Below are 17,293 nucleotides of genomic sequence, written 5' to 3' on the forward strand. Positions count from 1 at the left end.
CCGACCTCCCCGGTTTCCGATTCGCAGAAGCAGGAAAACAATATCCTTTTCTAAATGTTGGGTTAGACTTCTTCGGACCCTTTTTCATCGAGCACACAAAGCGCAAATTGGAAAAACAAAATGTAAGTCTTTTCACCTGTCTTGTCACTAAAGCTGTGCATCTGGAGGTTTGTCAGACATTGGACACAGATAGTTGCCTACTAGCCATAAGAAGCTACTAGCCCGAAGGACTTCTCAACTCCAGACCAATTACATATGTCCCCTCAGACACAAGCGATGAAGAAGCACTAACCCCTAATCATTTCGTATTAAGACGCCCTTACAGCCCTTTAGCACCGTTGAAATCAACCAGCCGAACATTTAGTAAAAAGGACTTCTCTTACACACAAACATTACTTGATCATTTTTGGAAACGCTTGCAAAAGTAGTACACATCAGATCTTATCAGCCGCCCAAAGTTGAGAACAGGATCAGACGAATTGAAAGAAGGCGATTTAGTCTGGTTATTGCATGAGTTCACTCCGAGAGGTATTTGGCCAATGGGTCGAATTGCAAAAAGCCACAATGGAGTGGATGGACGAGCACGATTCTTCGAAATCAAGACATCAACGGGAGTGCTGACGAGACAAGCCGTCAATTTATCTAAAGTTTTACACAATACTTGAAACCATTAAAGTTTAAATTTCAAACGACATATTGGTTTTTATATTTCGATAATCATCGTATCCAAAGTCAGCGTTTCAAATATTCAACTCTACACAAGCTCAAACAATCGACGATACATGAAGAAGTCAACAACGCTGTGAAACTGCAAAACGAAAAGAAAATTTTAGCTTCCCTCGCCGACAACAGACATCATCAAGTTTTCGTTATTTTTGCCCTTATTTGCCAGTTTGACAAAACTAACGTCTCCGGAATCCAACCCACATAATTTTGTCAACATCCTTCAGATCGACAGAGTATACACCCTCACATCAACAGAGTTTACAGTATTTAACTACTTTCACACATCCTTGTCTTTCAACAACACAATATTCCAATTACCACGCATCAAATGAAAACGTCGACGCAAACGTATGATCACCAACTTTCAACAACATATAGCCGGTGTATATGCCGCCCCCGGAAGAGTGTACAACAAGTTTACACATACACACACAAACAGTAAAACAAAATTGCCCTCAATTGTGACAACAGATCATCTTTACAGCTTCGACATTACAAAAAAATGTTGAAATTACATATCAGCAAAAAAATCATGTAAACTTGATTGTCGAAATCTTAAATTGTAAAATACAACAAGAGTATTCAGTTTTACCTTCATGCACGCGGCCCGGAGTGTTCAAGCACAAGCTTGATTTCCTTAATTTGTTTTGATTGATTGATTACTTCTGATTTGTTTTGATTTGTAAAATTTGCGGGTTTTATGTTTTACCCACGTTTGCAACCTAGCAGTTCATTGTAATCTGGAAATCTCTTCTGAATAAGTAGTAAACACCATGCCTTAGCAGCCTGTGCAACTTTATATGAAACTGTCAAAAGCAAACAAGCTGTTACAACCAAAATTCAAAAAAAAATTAAATGTGGATGTATCTCCGTAGGCGATTATTTCCTATCCAAAATTAGGTGGCTTTTGTTCCAGGGGGGGGATGGGAGGGGGTTCCTAGAACCGCCTTGAAATTAGCTTCAACCATCATTAATTTACGTTCTGAACGTTTTTTGTTCAATTCGAGCTTTATTTGTATCTCGGGAGTCTACACAAGAAAAGATCTTGGCTGGACCTATGATAATATTCTCTCTCGACTTTAATTGAGTGCTGAACCAAATGTCGAAAATCAATTATCGCCCATAAGTTTCGGTTGTTAGCGGGTTCTAAGCAGGGGCAACTACTGTGAAAATGGACCAGTAGTGGATTCAAAACAGCATCTCTTACTTGCAAGCCTAGTATGCAAGCCATTACACCAAATGGTATTTAGCGCTCGAAGTTGGGAATTTCTTATAACCCATTCTCATGTTCTTTTTTGTTCCTCAAGGCTTCACTTCTCTAGCCAGGTATACGTTGAACAAGTAGAGCTTCTTGTCAAACTATGTCAAGCTTATCTTTTGTACAAATTACATTAGGCTGTTCTCTCTCAATTTTCTAACAGTGGTCCTTTAAAGCTGGGTTTTTTTTAAAAATTTTTGGGCGCAATCTGTGTTGTAGTATAGAAACAAAAATGTATTCAAAATAATTCATAATATGTGAATTAAACAATTTCCGATGAAAATTAAAATTTTTAGAGGAAGTTAAAGGCCTGAATTCGGGTTCGGACAGCGTAAGTAGATAAATCAGTAATTACTTAATTGATTTCTGTTTCGACTCTTAATTTTCCTGCAATCGACAATGGCGTATCGGGGTCGTCCACATTTCTCTCTTCACCCTCGGGGTAGAACCCACGTCTCTGTCCCCTCCCCGCCACTGAGTCGCGGCTACTTTCCAAGCTTTGATGACTCATACCAGCCCCAATTACTAAAGTGTCGTTTTCATCTTCTTCTACAACGTAATTCCTGTTATAGTTATGAAGAGACTGTCTCTGACGTTCAAAACCATCATTAGAAGACATTCGAGCATTATTAACGCTATGATTATGTAACGAGATGTTGGAATTACGTAATGGTAACCGATCGTTTTGCGCAAACGGTTGTGAGTTACGTAATCCTGGCAAGTTAGGCTGAGAGTGGCGAACTCCAGAATGCTCATCACGTGGTCGTAAAGAACCGTTATTACGTAATTCAGTCTGATTACTTCCGAGATCAGGCTGCGAATACCTAACTGGCGGCTGCGGTGTGTTAGAACTTGACCGCGAATTACGCAATTGTGCGTCGTGATTACGCAATCTTTCGTCAGATTCGTGCAATGATGACTGGGAGTTACGTAACAACGATGAACTTCGGCTTTCATTTCGAGGCGGCGGAAGAGGGAAACTTTGATCAAAGCTTTGATTTGATTGGTACTTAGGATGATAGGGAACTTGATGAGAATTCCTTTGATAAACTCCCCGGTCAATGTTTGACGATGAGCTCTGATATCCTTTATTTTCTCTCCCGGGTTGTTGATTAAAGTTATCCCCTGATCCTCTATAATCAGAGTTGCGTGGGTTTTGCAAAGAGTTGATTCGATTTTCAGAAGTGTTCTCACGTTGCAAGGTGTTTTCAGACGGGAACCGGCGTCTGGGTTCCTCGTCAAACTCTTTGCGAGACCACGAATCGGTTCTGCTTGGGCCCTGACTTCTTGATCGCCCATTTTGGGCATTTTCGAGCGCTTGTTGATTTGATCTTACCTTATCATCGTTTTGATAGCCTGATTTCAATCTAGGGCTCATTTCCTCGGGTTCTGAGTTGTGGCTTGCCCGACCAGATCGAGGCTCTCGTTCGTAGTATCTAACGACTGGCATGAATTCCGGAGATACGTCAGCACCTGGGTTTGTAGTTCCTTGGGAGTCTCTGGGAGTGCTATGACGATTTTGCATAGTTGGGATCTGGACCACAACTCGAGGCTCGCTTGGATCTCTGGGTGTGGCGCTGAGTCTTCGCACTTCTGGAGCCTTGAAGGATGTCTTTTCTTTTTCTAAAGAGAGGGTGATTATGGTTTTTGGTTACGCTGTTATCGTGAGGTCAAAGCATTCAAATTAAGCATATCACAGTGAGATATGCTTAATTTGATTAACTTGATGATAACATATCATATAATAACGCATCTTTATGCCAAGTAACATTGGAGTAAAGTTTAGCACAGAAGGGGGGATTCTCTACTAGGTACATGGGGGGTCAATTGTTGAAAAGACCCCAATTTACTACTTGTAAAAAAATGAGCAGCTGCAAAAACCTTACAAAAGTTACAAATTTACGTTTTACTGTAAAACATATAGGGTTAGCGGTGATTCGCTGTGAACGCGTTGAAATTATGTAAGATAATTTGTATATGGGTATGTAGGTATATAAGTATGTATAAAGATCTTTTGGCAACCGTCATTTAGGTGTAAAAATAAACAAACTCGCCACATTCATCGTAAATTAAGTAAGATTTTTGCGGTGGGAAAAAAAACAAATTTTCGCCGCTTATACCAACTTTCTGAAAACTCTTTGGACTGGGTAGACAACTTAGCTACCATAAAGTTAAAATTCTACCAGGAATTTTGGCTTTATTTTAAATAAGGAACTGAACCTCAATTGTTTTTGTCCTTACCGATTATCTTCACATGATGCCTTTAAAACTTCACATAATCTATTATGACTAACTGTTCCGACCTCTCTTGAGGGGGGAGGAGCTATATACTCAAATGGGTTTTTTTTTGTTCAGACAATTTTCGCCGATCGATATATTCATCGTAGAGAGTTGAAACCGGTATCATTAGAAAGCTCGTCCAACGTAGAGCATGGAATTAAACAGATTTTCATTATTTTCGTTTTCTCCAGGGAGTTATCGAGGTTTAAACTTCTGAGAAAAGTAGAGTGAAATCCGTTGTTTTTATTCACATTTTCCGGAATTTTTGCCTAATTTTTCGTCAATTTTGCTAAGAATTGTTAAAATTTTTAAAAAGAGCGTTGTTGATTTTTTTAAAGACAAAAAAGTATTGTTGATTATTTTGATTTAATTTTTTTTGTCAAAATATTGGGCTAAATATTTCAAAATTCAGCCTTTTTCATCAAAAACAGCACGAAATAGGCTTCTTTAGTCCACTTTGATTAAATTTGCCGGAAGTACACCCCCCGAAAACCCCCCCAAACAACACCAATACAATCTATGTAGAATCAAAAGGGGGGTCTATTTTTACTTCACTCCCGTTGAGAGTGCAATGTTTTTAATAATTTTGCCTTTTTGCTAACTTTACTCGATGGTTATCAAAAACTCAGCATTAACAATTTTATTTTTTAATTAACAACATTTCGATATCTATAACATTCAAAAAATTGAGTCTGCTTAATGGGCGCATTAGCGGGGCTAGTTTTGGAACAATGTTGAACAGTTAAAATCCAAATAGGATTCGGATTGTAATCAGTCGGTCTTTTTAAATAAAAAATTGACCATTATTATATGAATAAAAGAACAAAACATTTCAAGTCAAAGCTCAGTAGTGAAAGGTCCAATCGGCTTCCTAAGCAGCTCCAAGTTAATGCACTTATGGACTTTTGAACCAAGTTAATGAATCTTATGGACTTTTAAGATTAATTGATTTTTAAATAAGTAATGGCTTAATGAATTTTTTCTCTTTTTTTCTTAATTTGGTCAACTTGTGGCTTAGTGTCAGCAAAGACAAAATGCTTCTTTTTTTCTACTGATTTAAAATTTAATATCTATTGAGGTTTTAAGACTTAAGTTTTTATTTTCGGGCTTTGATACCATTAGATTTCAAGTTTTTCTATTTTTAGATATTCGCCAGTTTTGTCACATTATCCTATTATTAACAGTTCTCACATCACATTATTGGCGTTCAAAATAAAACAAAATTGAGCATAATAAAATATTGAAAGATATAGATTATCGTTTTAACGGCTTCGACAACCCTTTCTCGAAGAATTTAATTGAATTTTTTGTATTTGTCTTTAACTGTCGTTTTTACTTTGTCTTTTTAGTCGTATCAATTTTTCAGCATAATGAAAGTCCTCATTGGCTTTTGATGAAACTATAGATGAGCCCAAAGTCTGAAATTAGTAGATAGCTGATGGCTTTCATGACTTTGAAAACAATTGCTTTCCAAAATAAAAAAAAATTAAGTTCGCAATTTTTTTTATTGTTTTTTTGTTACCTACTCTCGTTAACTACAAGCCAAATATGACATTATTGGGTTCGAAAGAAGGTGTCAAAAGGAATTAATGTCACAAAATCTAACATATTCAAAGAATTCCTTATGACCTTACTGTTTCGAAACCGGTTTCTTACAAAAAAAATAAATTAAATTGATTGGTCATATTTGACGTTTTTTGTAGACGCAAGAAATATTCTGAATAATTGCAGTTCTCAAGGGCTTCCCTTGGACGAAAAAACGAACTTATTCAAGTAATTCGTTTTTTAAGTAATGGCTTTCTTGACTTTGGAAGTAATTTTGTTTCGAAAAAAAAACAAAACTATTACTTACTTTTGCCTTTTTTTCTTTTTTGTCTACTTGTTATCTAGTCTAATTAAAGAAAGGATGAAAGGTCACAAACTACCTTATCGGTGTTTGAAGAAGATGCATTCAAACACTTTTTGAGGGCCAATATATGGCTTTACGGCTTCGACACCGTTTTTTGCGAGTTTTAAATGAATTTTTGTTGTCTTTTTGTTGTTGTTCTTTTTAGCCGCAAAAGAAATTGAATAAGGACAGGCCTTAATAACCTTCTATAGAAGCATTGGTAATCGTAATTTTATGGGATATTTTACTTGATTTCTAACGGTTTTCATTATTTTGAAGCTAATTAATTAGAAAAAAGCGAATTTTTTTATCTTTACTGTTTTTGTTCTTTTTGTCTAACTGTTACCAAACCTTTGTATGGACTGGTTCCATATTTTTTTCTGTGAATTACAAGTAATTTTGTTTAGTTTCAGTTTCATCGGACGGTATGTTGACTTTATTATTAAGTTTTGTTTTTTAAAACGGACATAAAGTTTTTGATGTAATGAATGTTTGTTATTGTTGTTTTGTCAATGTTTGTTATTGTTGTTTGTTATTGTTGTTTTGCCAATACCTTTGTCTCATTGTAGACAGACCAATTGTATTCTGTTTATCATCGCAGAACAATGAACAGGACAATTTAGCATTAAAAATGAGAGTGAATACCATTGACGAAATTTCTCACTTACTGTCTCCCATTTTGTTTTAGGAATGGGGAGTAACTTGACCGGGGGGGGGGGGGGGGGGGGGGCAGGACTTAGGAGCAGGAGTTATTTATCTTACGGGAGATAAGTTGATGTAAGACACGTTTAGCTGTTTGATCAAAAATAAATCTTGATTTAGGAGTGAAATTGTTTTGAGAACGACGGCTTTATTCATTTCTTTAAAACAAAGATTCTTAAGACAACTAGAAATCTGGTTATTAATTTTCTGTAATTCTTTTTAAAAAAAATATCATCAAAAATGTATTGCGGCTCTCAATTTTTATTACGACAATTTTTTTCTGAGAGATTCAGAAGTCTTCATTGTTGAAAACTAAGTTTTTTAGTGATGTGAATTTACAGGTAATCTTCGAACAAAAATTTCCATGAAGTGACAATTGAGCGGAAAAGTATGCAATTTATATGCAAGATTGTTAAATTTTAGTACGAGCAGTAAAAATAAATTCGTTTTTCTCAGAACTCATTTTTATTGCCAAAATCGAATAAAATGGAAAAGAAAACATTTAGCACAACGTATTGAAAACTTTTTTAAAGGAATTCTATAGTTTCAATTAAAGAAAGAAAGAAGAATTAATTTCGTTGCTGTATAATTATAATTAAAAATAACAACAACGTGGACAAATAGCGAAATCAGCCCGATCTTCTTTTTCAATTTGCCCAAATATATTATTGACTAGATACGATGACTTGAAATACTTCTGAATTCTATTTTTATTTATAATATATCCATGTGCTTCTCCTTGTACAGATTTAAAAACAGTAATTCAAAGCAATTATTTTTGAAGTCTCTACAACCAGTGATTAAAGTCGAAAAAATTTGCATAGCAAAAAAGTTTGGCTGGCATTAAATTCCCATTATATTCCCATTAAATTCCCATTTCATAAATGATTGGATTAGTGAGCAAACATCAGGAGACATTTGTGAACTCGTTACAATTTCGGGGCGTATATAACGTAACGGGGGGGGGGGGGGGGTTGTGGGGAACGGAAAAGATCAAATTTTATTTATTATTAGCACATTTACGAGTGTCTTATGGGTACTTAAGATGATGGAAGACGAAAATTGTGAAAAGTTTTTGTGTACTTTAAACCTCAATTTTTTTCTCTAGAAATTTTTTAAAAACATTTGAAAATGTCGCGTCAACTGACAACCCAGTTTTTCGAGAGTTTTTTTTTTCATTTTTACTTCTCTCGCTGCAAAATATATATCGAATTGACTTAATAAAAAGAATTTTGTCTGGTACAGTGTTCCTAACTCCCAAAAAAATGTGGATGGTTATAGAACAAAAAATAAATGTGTTGCCTGATTGTTTCTTTCGCATCTTGTAGAATATGCAGCAAGCAATCTGAGCAGCGACCACTATTATGACCACAATGGCTGCAATCACCAGAATTATGAATAGAGCTACTGAGTCTTCATCGAAGCTGATGTTGAACGAACAAGATCCATCTATGCACTCCATGTCAGACACAGAACAGGATTCCTGAAAATATGATCACCCATGTTGAGGTGTGCGCTCCAAATCGCCCTGGTCCAGACTGTTCCAGACCGAAAGTGCCTCTGATCAGACTCAAGCGCGCTCGAATTCGTCTCTGATCAGACTCAAGTGCGCTCGAATTCGTCTCTGATCAGACTCAAGTGCGCTCGAATTCGTCTCTGATCAGACTCAAGTGCCTGGGAGAATTGACTGGGACTTGCAAGATCTTCCTATTTGACCCAAGAAACTCAATTTGATTTCCAAGATCAGTTCTACCGACACTCCTAACGAGATTTATAGCTTTAAGATCTCTCTCATTCGGATATAAAATTTGTCAAGATCAATTTTGTTCAGGGCAGAATTTGATTTGGACAAATTGTCACCGATCGATAAAATTTCTAACAAAGTTTGCGATAAGAGAGCTGAATTTTGTCTGATTTTTTAAAAAGTTTTTAAAGCTCATTGTTTTTGCTAAATTCTGCGCTTATCAGCGGTATATAGCGCCTCGCAGCGTTTTTCAGCTGCCTTCCACAAGCTTAAAAATGAAAGCAGGCTGTAAGTTCAATTCGGTTGAGCAACATAAAATCGTTTTAACCATAAGAATTTTAACATTATGAAAACTTGTAAACATTGTGTGTTTGGAAAACAAAATTTGCGAAACGCATATTTCTAGGGATGCTATGCCATCATAAATAGCTGCCAAAAGTTTTTTTTTTTTGCAGTTAAAATAATCCTCTTGGTACTTTTTATGACAATTGCAGCTGAAATACAGATTTTGGATCTTTTCCTTTTGGCCTCACTCATCTTAGTGGTTGCATATTATTTGCACCCCACAGACGCACGTGCCATATTTTTACAAACTGATTTACTATGTAATGGCACGTGCTCTATAACTGGGGGAGGCACAAGCGGGAAAAATCCCAGATTTTTTACTCAGTCTACTATTAATTGTGATGCAATTCAAAATTTATTGTTCGTCGAGACCTGTGTAGTACTTCGAGATGAGAGCGAAAAGTGATTTTTGCAAGCGGCTCAAAACAAGAACTTTTCCAGTCTGAAATCTGGCACTGTATAGAGAAAAATCTGGCATTGTAGAACCTGGAACTGACGAGATCTGCCATTTTCAAACTTGAATGTGCGTGTGTTACATACTTAAATGGCCCATGCATTATGGTCCGTTTCACGCTTAGTAAATTTGGCCAATCTGAGAATCATCATAATATTACAAACCTGGGAAGTGCATTGCTGTGCGTGGTGTATCTCCTGCTCGGGAGTGCAGCAGACCCCATCACCCACCGTGCCCTGATTGGGACAACACCTCAGTCGGGTGAACTTGGATGAGTCACACAGATTGTTTGACCTGTCACATTTGTCCAACAGGGAACGGAACTAGAAATGAACAAGGCTGCTCGTTACTGTGCGTTCGCACATGATGTTCCGACCCGAGCTCATCAACATTTTTGACTTAATTGTCAACCAAATGAAGAAATAACAAAAACAGATGTTTGAGTTTAAAACAATCATAACACAACCTATCTACTAATTGAATTACATAATGTCATGCCTTATTACAACGCCAATGAGATCTGACCTCAAGGAGACTAAGAGACAAAAAACAACCAAAAAAATTAACAAAAACAAAAACTTCACGGCAAAAACTGAACATCTAAATTTAAAAGCACATAGTAACAACATCAAAATGCAGTCAGATAAAACTTTAACTACTCAAATTTAATTTCTTCTAACTACACAGCGGACGGAAAGTTTTCTTAATGAGTCTATGTTACAAGTCAACAGAGAGAGCGATTAATGACGCGTAATTCGTCGGGAATTATACTGAGAAATTAAATAAGTTTATTCGGGCTCCATTTGTAAACCATTCGGATCTGTTACTACGCGATTGTTCCGAAAGAAGAGAAAAAGAAGCGGAAAAAATGACCACTCAAAAAACGTTTATAAAAACGCACATTGTCCAACAAACAAAGCATACGTGACAAAAATATCAGTAGATGTTATTTTTTTTGGAATACCAGACTTTGGATGTGACCTCTCATTGATGAAAATAAGTTAGAATTTGACGAAACAAACAACAAAAACTGAAAAGTTTGAAAAATGTTTTAAAATGTATGTCATAAACTTTAATACATACTAAGGGCTGTAAACTGACTAATTGATTCGGGTAACATCATTAATTCAATCATCAATTACAAGCCTAAGAGACTTGTCAGATTTTATGGCTACCTAAAGAACAAAAACAGGCAAAAACAGCAATTTCAGGAAGAAAATTGAGCAACAAAATTGTCGAAGGCATTAAAAAATGAACTTTTCACTAGAAACTGTTCTGTGTTCAAATAGTTTGTTAAGAGCAATGGAGTCTTTTTTAAATCAACATAGTTTTAAAAAATCAAATGTGAACAATTATATCAGAACCACGAAATTTTTGAGAGAACTCGTAGTATCAACGCCATTAATTTAATTAGCTTTGAACGGAATCCACTAAATACGCTAAATTTTTCCTCCATGGGACAAAAAGTTTATGGGCCAATAATATTTGGTCAATAAGACCTTAAAACAAGTTATTGAAGATGGAAACAACAACAAAGACTGGCAACAACCAAAAATTCAGTAGAAAAGTGCCTGAAAAAAGTGTCGAAGCAATTTAAATCATAAGTTCTTCTCTGAAAACTTTGATACGATACGTTGAACGTCTTCTCTAAACTAGAAAAAGAAACAAATACACCACTTACATAATTTTAAATGAAAACGCACATTGTCTTCAAACAAAACAACAGTTGCGTCACAAAACCAGTAAACTTGTTAAATTTTAAAAACAAGAAATTGGATGTGACCTCTCATTGACGAAAATAAAATACAAGTTGAAGAAAAGAACAACAAAAACTAAAAAGTTTGATATGACTATAAGACTATAATTCGCTATAAACTGAGTGCTTCGGTTAACATCATTCATTCAATCTTCAGTTGCAAGCTTATGCAACCGGTCAGCCATTTATGGCTACCTAAAGAGCAAAAACAGGCAAAAACACCAATTTCAAGGGAAAAAAATTGAGCGAGAGAAGTGGCAAAGGCATTAAAAAATGACTTTTCAATAAACATTTTTCTATGTTCAATTAATTTTTAACCAGCAATGAGATTCCTCTTCTTTTAACAATATAGTTTCAAAAAATCAAATATGAAGAAATACATTAGAAGCACGAAGTTTTTGAGAAAACTCGTAATATCAACGCCATTAATTTCATTAGCTTTCAACGAAATCCATTAAATACAATATATAGTGCCTGCATGGGACAACAATTTTTTTGGTCATTTATATTTTGTCAATAAGGCCTTACAACAAGTTATTGAAGATGAAAACAACAAGAAAGACAGGCAACAACCAAAAATTCAGCAGAAAAGTGCCAGAAGAAAGTGTCGAAGCAATTTAAATCATAAGTTCTTCTCTGAAAAGTTCATATGTGATCCATTGAAAGTCTTCCCTAAACTAATGGGAACTATCAGTGTTAGGACAATGTGATAAGATTTCAAAAGGATCCAAAAATAAGAAAAAACCCAAAAATTTGAAAAAAAATGAAAACTAATGGTATTGAAGTTTTAAAACTAATAGGTAACAGATAAAACCGCTAACCCGATTTTTTTTGGCTGCATTGAAAAAACGGATCCTGTAAGTACTAAGACTGATTAATAGTCCACGAAAAAGAGTTTAGGATCGGTTAATGTTCAACAAAATTTTCGAAGAACTTTTTTTAAATTCTTAACAGCCATTAAAATAAAAAGCTTTTAACGGAGGTCAATAACTACGCTCAGAAATAACACGATGGCAGGAAAAAAATCTTTGTCATGCATTGATAATCAAAAAGAGATCAGAATAATTATTAAGACGATAAAAACAACAACAAAAATATAAGAAAACCAAAATTCAGTAGAAAAGTTTGTGAAAAAAATTTCGAAGCCATTTAAACCATTAACTTTTCTCTGAAGACTTTATCTGTGATCCACTGAATGTCTTTTCCTAGCCAATAGGATTAGAATAAAATTTGTGTATAAAAGTTGGATAATGCGATAAGAGTTCAAAACTTCATTTCAAGAGTTCAATTTTTTTTTAAAAAATTTTGAATTCTTGTGTTATTGAAGTCATATAATCAATAGTTAGAAGATAAAACCGCCAACGAAATTTATTTTAGTTGCAGTAGAAACCAAGTGGGTTCTGTCAGTACTGAGACTGACTAACAGTTAACGAAAATTTTAAGATTGATAAGAGTTCAGAGAAAATTTCGAAAAATTAATTTTTAAATTCTTAACAGCCATTAAATTCAATAAATTTCATTGCAAGTCAATAGATACGCTCGATTAGGCTACACCAGAAGTATGGGGATGTTTATCATGCACAAGTGATCAATAAGACATCAGAACAAGTCTTATGACTATAAAAACAACAGAAAAACTCAGGCAAAAAGCAAAAAAATTCGGTAGAGAAGTGCGAGAAGAAAAGGTCGAAGCCATTTAAAATCATAAGTTTTTCTCTGAAAAATTATCTGTGATCCACTGAACGTCTTCTCGAAGCCAATGGGAGATGTCATTTTTAGGATAATGCGATAAGATTTCAAAAGTGACTAATAATAAGGAAATAACCAAAAATATTTTAAAACTTTTTGAAATCTTGTGTCATTGAAGTCATATTACTAAACGCTAGAAGAAAAAACAACCAGCTAGATCAAATTTGATTACAGTAGGACGGAAGAGGGTGTTGTCATCACAGAGAGTGACTTACAGTTCACGATAATAAGTTTATGATTGGTTAATGTTCGAAAAAATTTTCGAAAAATTATTTTTAAAGTCTTAACAGCCATTAGTTGTCCACTTACAGCACTAGATATGCTCAATGAAATCTCACTAGGGAACATATTGCACCGTTAGTCAATGAGTCCATGCCATAAGACTCTAAAAAATTAGTGACACCTCAAAAAGAAATTCAAAATTTCATTTAAAACTACGAAAACTCAGAGTCGAATTTAAAAAAAACATGAGCAATTCCTTGAAAACGATTGTTTTTTGTTCATTGAGCTTCATTTGACTTTAAAGGAAGTTTGTCATTAACAGAACCTCGATATGAAAAGTGACTTGTCTCTAGGTGACTTAAAAAGCAAAAAAAAATTGATTGATATTGAAGCTCCCTATGAGACCAAAACTAGACTAGTCTTTTTTATCACCTTTAGTCTATTAGAAGCACGAAATTGGTTCGTTTTTTGGCAAGAAATTTAAGTTTGAAATACTATTTTTATAGAAAATATCTTAATTTGAAGAAAAATCATACTAAAAGTGAACAAATATTCCGTGTTCACACAAAACTTCAATCCTCGATAACTCTTCGAAAAAAAAAACAAAAATCAAAAAAATCTTTTTAATTTTGAATTCTACGCTGGACCAGCTTCTTAATGATACCACTCACATTTCTCGGACTTCGTGACTAGTTAATTCAATCCTTATTACTGAATTCAGCCTGGGTTTTTCGAAGAGTAGATTCTGTGCATTTGAATACATCTGACTTGTAATTTCCTTTATCTTCCCAATTGATAACAAAATAAGATAAAATACGATAATTCCTTCTTTCTTCTTTTAATAATGGTATTTTGTATACTGGAATCAATGCGCACATAATGAAAAAATGTACTAACTATTTAAAATTAAAGAATATAAAAAAGCACCATGCAGTCGCTTATTGAAAATAGGAAAACTTTTATTGGTCAGTCGATGTTGGCTTTGTTGAAGTGGAAACAAAAAAGGTAAATTGATCTTGAACGTACCTTGAAAAACATTTTTTCACTTTAAATCCTTTGTGTGGATTTAAGGGTTTTTTTTAAAAAAAAAACTAAATTATTCAAGATTGTGCATCTTTGATGATAAAACTCACTTCAAGAAATTCGGGAGCTTTTGTTGAGTTTCAATAAAAACACCTTCATTCTTATAAGAGGTTGTATTCATATCTTGACACCCAGTCCCGTGTTAAAACTAAGATCGATTTGCTTAAAAATTCCAAATTTCAGTAATCTGATAGCTGAATACTAATGAAAAAATGATTTTGTTTGATAGTTTTGGGAAATTTATGGCAAGAATGATCCTCTTCGTTGCAGTAAAATAGTTTTCCCTCGTTTATACGGATTTTATAGAACTACAGTTCAACTGTCAATCCAGCAAAGTTGTGTTAACGTTCGGTAGATCGAAATATTTCTTACCTTCAAACAAATTTTTGTTTTTTTTTAAGTTTTGCAGAGGTTTCGTTGTGCGCATGGATTTCATTTTCTGCTTTTTATTTCCGCTCAAAAGATTTTTCTCTGGTAATGGTTCAATGTCAAGTCTCCTCAGCTCCATCGATACCTTTTCAATTTCCATACATTTTCAATCCTGTCCCAGGTTGAGGTCCTCGCTCAAAATGATCTATGAAAATACCCATCCAGACTATTTTTGCTTATGAAAATACCCAGGCAGACCAAAAATGCCTATGATCCAGACTTTGCCTGTTCAAAACTTTGGTGCGTTTATGTGCTCGTTCAAAAACGCTTATGAAAAGACGTGTACAGACAAAAATGCGATATGATACAGACTTTGGCTCGTTCTATTTATGAAAAGACTCAGAAAGACCGAAAAAGTTTATGATCCAGACTTTGGATCGTTCAATTTATGAAAAGACTGGAGCTAGGAAATACCGACAAAAATGGCGTACGAAACGTCGGTATTTGTCGGTTTTTGTCGGTTTCATCGGTTTTGCATGTATGAAGCGTTGGTTTTTGTCGGTATTGTAGAAATAATCCCAAGTTGAGGAGTCCGCTCAAATTCCGCTCAAAAAATGCAAGAGATGACCGGAATGAGCTGAAATTGACTGGAATGAGCGGAATCGATAAAAAAATACTCCATACCCAGTATACTCCATACCCAGTTTGGATCGCATTGGACAACTCGTCAATCTAACGAAATAGACCTAATTTTGAAATTAAATATTCGAAATATTTGAAAATTTCCGTATGAAAAGCCAACTTTTTCCTAGTCAAGCTATAGCAAAAATTCTTTTTGTTTTACACTCTAGCTACCCGTGGTATACTCCATACCCAGTTTGGTTCGATTTGGTCAACTCCTTGACCCGATGAAAAAGATCTTTTTTTTAAATTTAGGTATTGGAAATATTGTTTTATAGTAATTTATCATTTATCTTTTATCATTTATAGTCCTTTAGCGATTTATTATGCTTTGTTTCGTTTGGAAGTAGAGTTTAAGCTTGGTTTTTTACCTAAAGCTCTACTCAAAATCTCCTATAGTTGTTTGTTTGTAACTCCGCCTTAGCCGGTCCCCAGCCCGGTTGAGAGAAGGAGGAGGGGAACACACCAAAAACATACTGGAAAATCTCAAAAAATTGTTCGTTAGTCCAAACACTGCCTACATTGAGGTTTTGGCCAGAGAAAGACATAGAGTCAAACTAATAGGAATCAGCAACAAAGCAATTCATATTCCTACTATTTATTTTTAAGAAAAGCAAAATTTAAGCTCCGCTGGTCAGCCGGCATAGGTCGGCATGGACTTTTGTTATTGTTTGGCATGTAAGTTGAGCCAATTGGACCTAATGAACTCAATTAAAACAGTCATATATAAAATAATGCAAAAATGTCACTTTTCATAATGTTATCAAAGCTGTAAGTAGATAGAAAACCTCTTAAAAGCTGATAGAGAAATTTCAATTGTCAAGAAAAAAATTTTCGACCCCTGTTTTTTGCCCCTAGCTATGGGTTCACTTCAGTACTAAGGCAGTTCTGCTATAGGAGGTCCCTAAAAAGTTTGGAACCTTCATAAAAGTGCCACTTAACAATTTTTGCGGTGACATATTTACACATATAAAAACGTTTAATATCACATCATAAATGTTACCATTGCAGTATATACATGATGTTAACGTGTGACTGGTCTCCAAATACTACTTACATTGAGGTTGTGGCCAGAGAAAGACATAGAGTCAAACTAATAGGAATCAGCAACAAAGCAATTCATATTCCTATTATTTATTTTTAAGAAAAGCAACATTTAGGCTCCGCTGGCCAGCCGGTAAAGGTCGGCATGGAGTTTTATTATTGTCGTGCATGTAAATTGAGCCAATCGGACCTATTGAATTCAAATAAAACAGTCATATATAACATAATGCAAAAATGTCACCTTTCATAATGTTATCAGGGCTGTAAGTAGATAGAAAACCTCTTAAAAGCTGGTAGAGAAATTCCAATTGTCGAGAAAATTTCGACCCCAGTTTTTTGACGCCAGCTATAAGTTCACTTCAGTTCTAAGGCCGTTTTACTATAGGAGCTCCCTAAAAAAGATTGGTACCTTCATAAAAGTGCCACTTAACAATTTTTGCGGTGACATATTTACACATTTAAAAACGCTTAATATCACATCAAATAGGTTACCATTGCGGTATATACATGATGTTAACGTGTGACTGGCCTCAAAATACTACCTACATTGAGGTTGTGGCCAGAGAAAGACATAGAGTCAAACAAATAGGTATCAGCAACAAAGCAATTCATATTCCTATTATTTATTTTTAAGAAAAGCAACATTTAGGCTCCGCTGGCCAGCCGGTAAAGGTCGGCATGGACTTTTATTATTGTCTGGCATGTAAGTTGAGCCATTTGGACATAATGAACTCACATAAAACAATCATATATAATATAATGCAAAAATGTCACTTTTCATAATGTTATCAGAGCTGTAAGTAGATAGAAAACCTCTTAAAAGCTGGTAGAGAAATTTCAATTGTCGGGAAAAAAAATTTCGACCCCAGTTTTATGCCCCTATCTATAAGTTCACTTCAGTTCTAGGGCCGTTCTGCTATAGGAGGTCCCTAAAAAATTGGAAGCTTCATAAAAGTGCCACTTAACAATTTTTGCGGTGACATATTTACAAA

At 34.9% G+C, this 17,293-nt stretch overlaps 1 protein-coding gene across 1 annotated transcript in view; it reads right to left on the reverse strand.

The window, feature by feature from the left end:
• Positions 1 to 2,203: 2,203 nt before the first annotated feature.
• The window catches only part of LOC142343913 (uncharacterized), a 37,146-nt gene continuing 22,056 nt past the window's right edge, over positions 2,204 to 17,293 (reverse strand). The window contains exons 3-5 of the mRNA XM_075395303.1: positions 9,562 to 9,720; positions 8,157 to 8,337; positions 2,204 to 3,607 (exon numbers count right to left, since the gene is read on the reverse strand). Of these exons, the coding sequence (XP_075251418.1) occupies positions 2,340 to 3,607; positions 8,157 to 8,337; positions 9,562 to 9,720 (1,608 nt within the window). The 3' untranslated portion in view covers positions 2,204 to 2,339. The remainder of the gene's footprint in view (positions 3,608 to 8,156; positions 8,338 to 9,561; positions 9,721 to 17,293) is intronic.

This window comes from Convolutriloba macropyga, chromosome 8, assembly GCF_964194025.1.
Source record: "Convolutriloba macropyga chromosome 8, txConMacr16.3, whole genome shotgun sequence".
Classification (NCBI taxonomy): Eukaryota; Metazoa; Xenacoelomorpha; order Acoela; family Convolutidae; genus Convolutriloba; species Convolutriloba macropyga.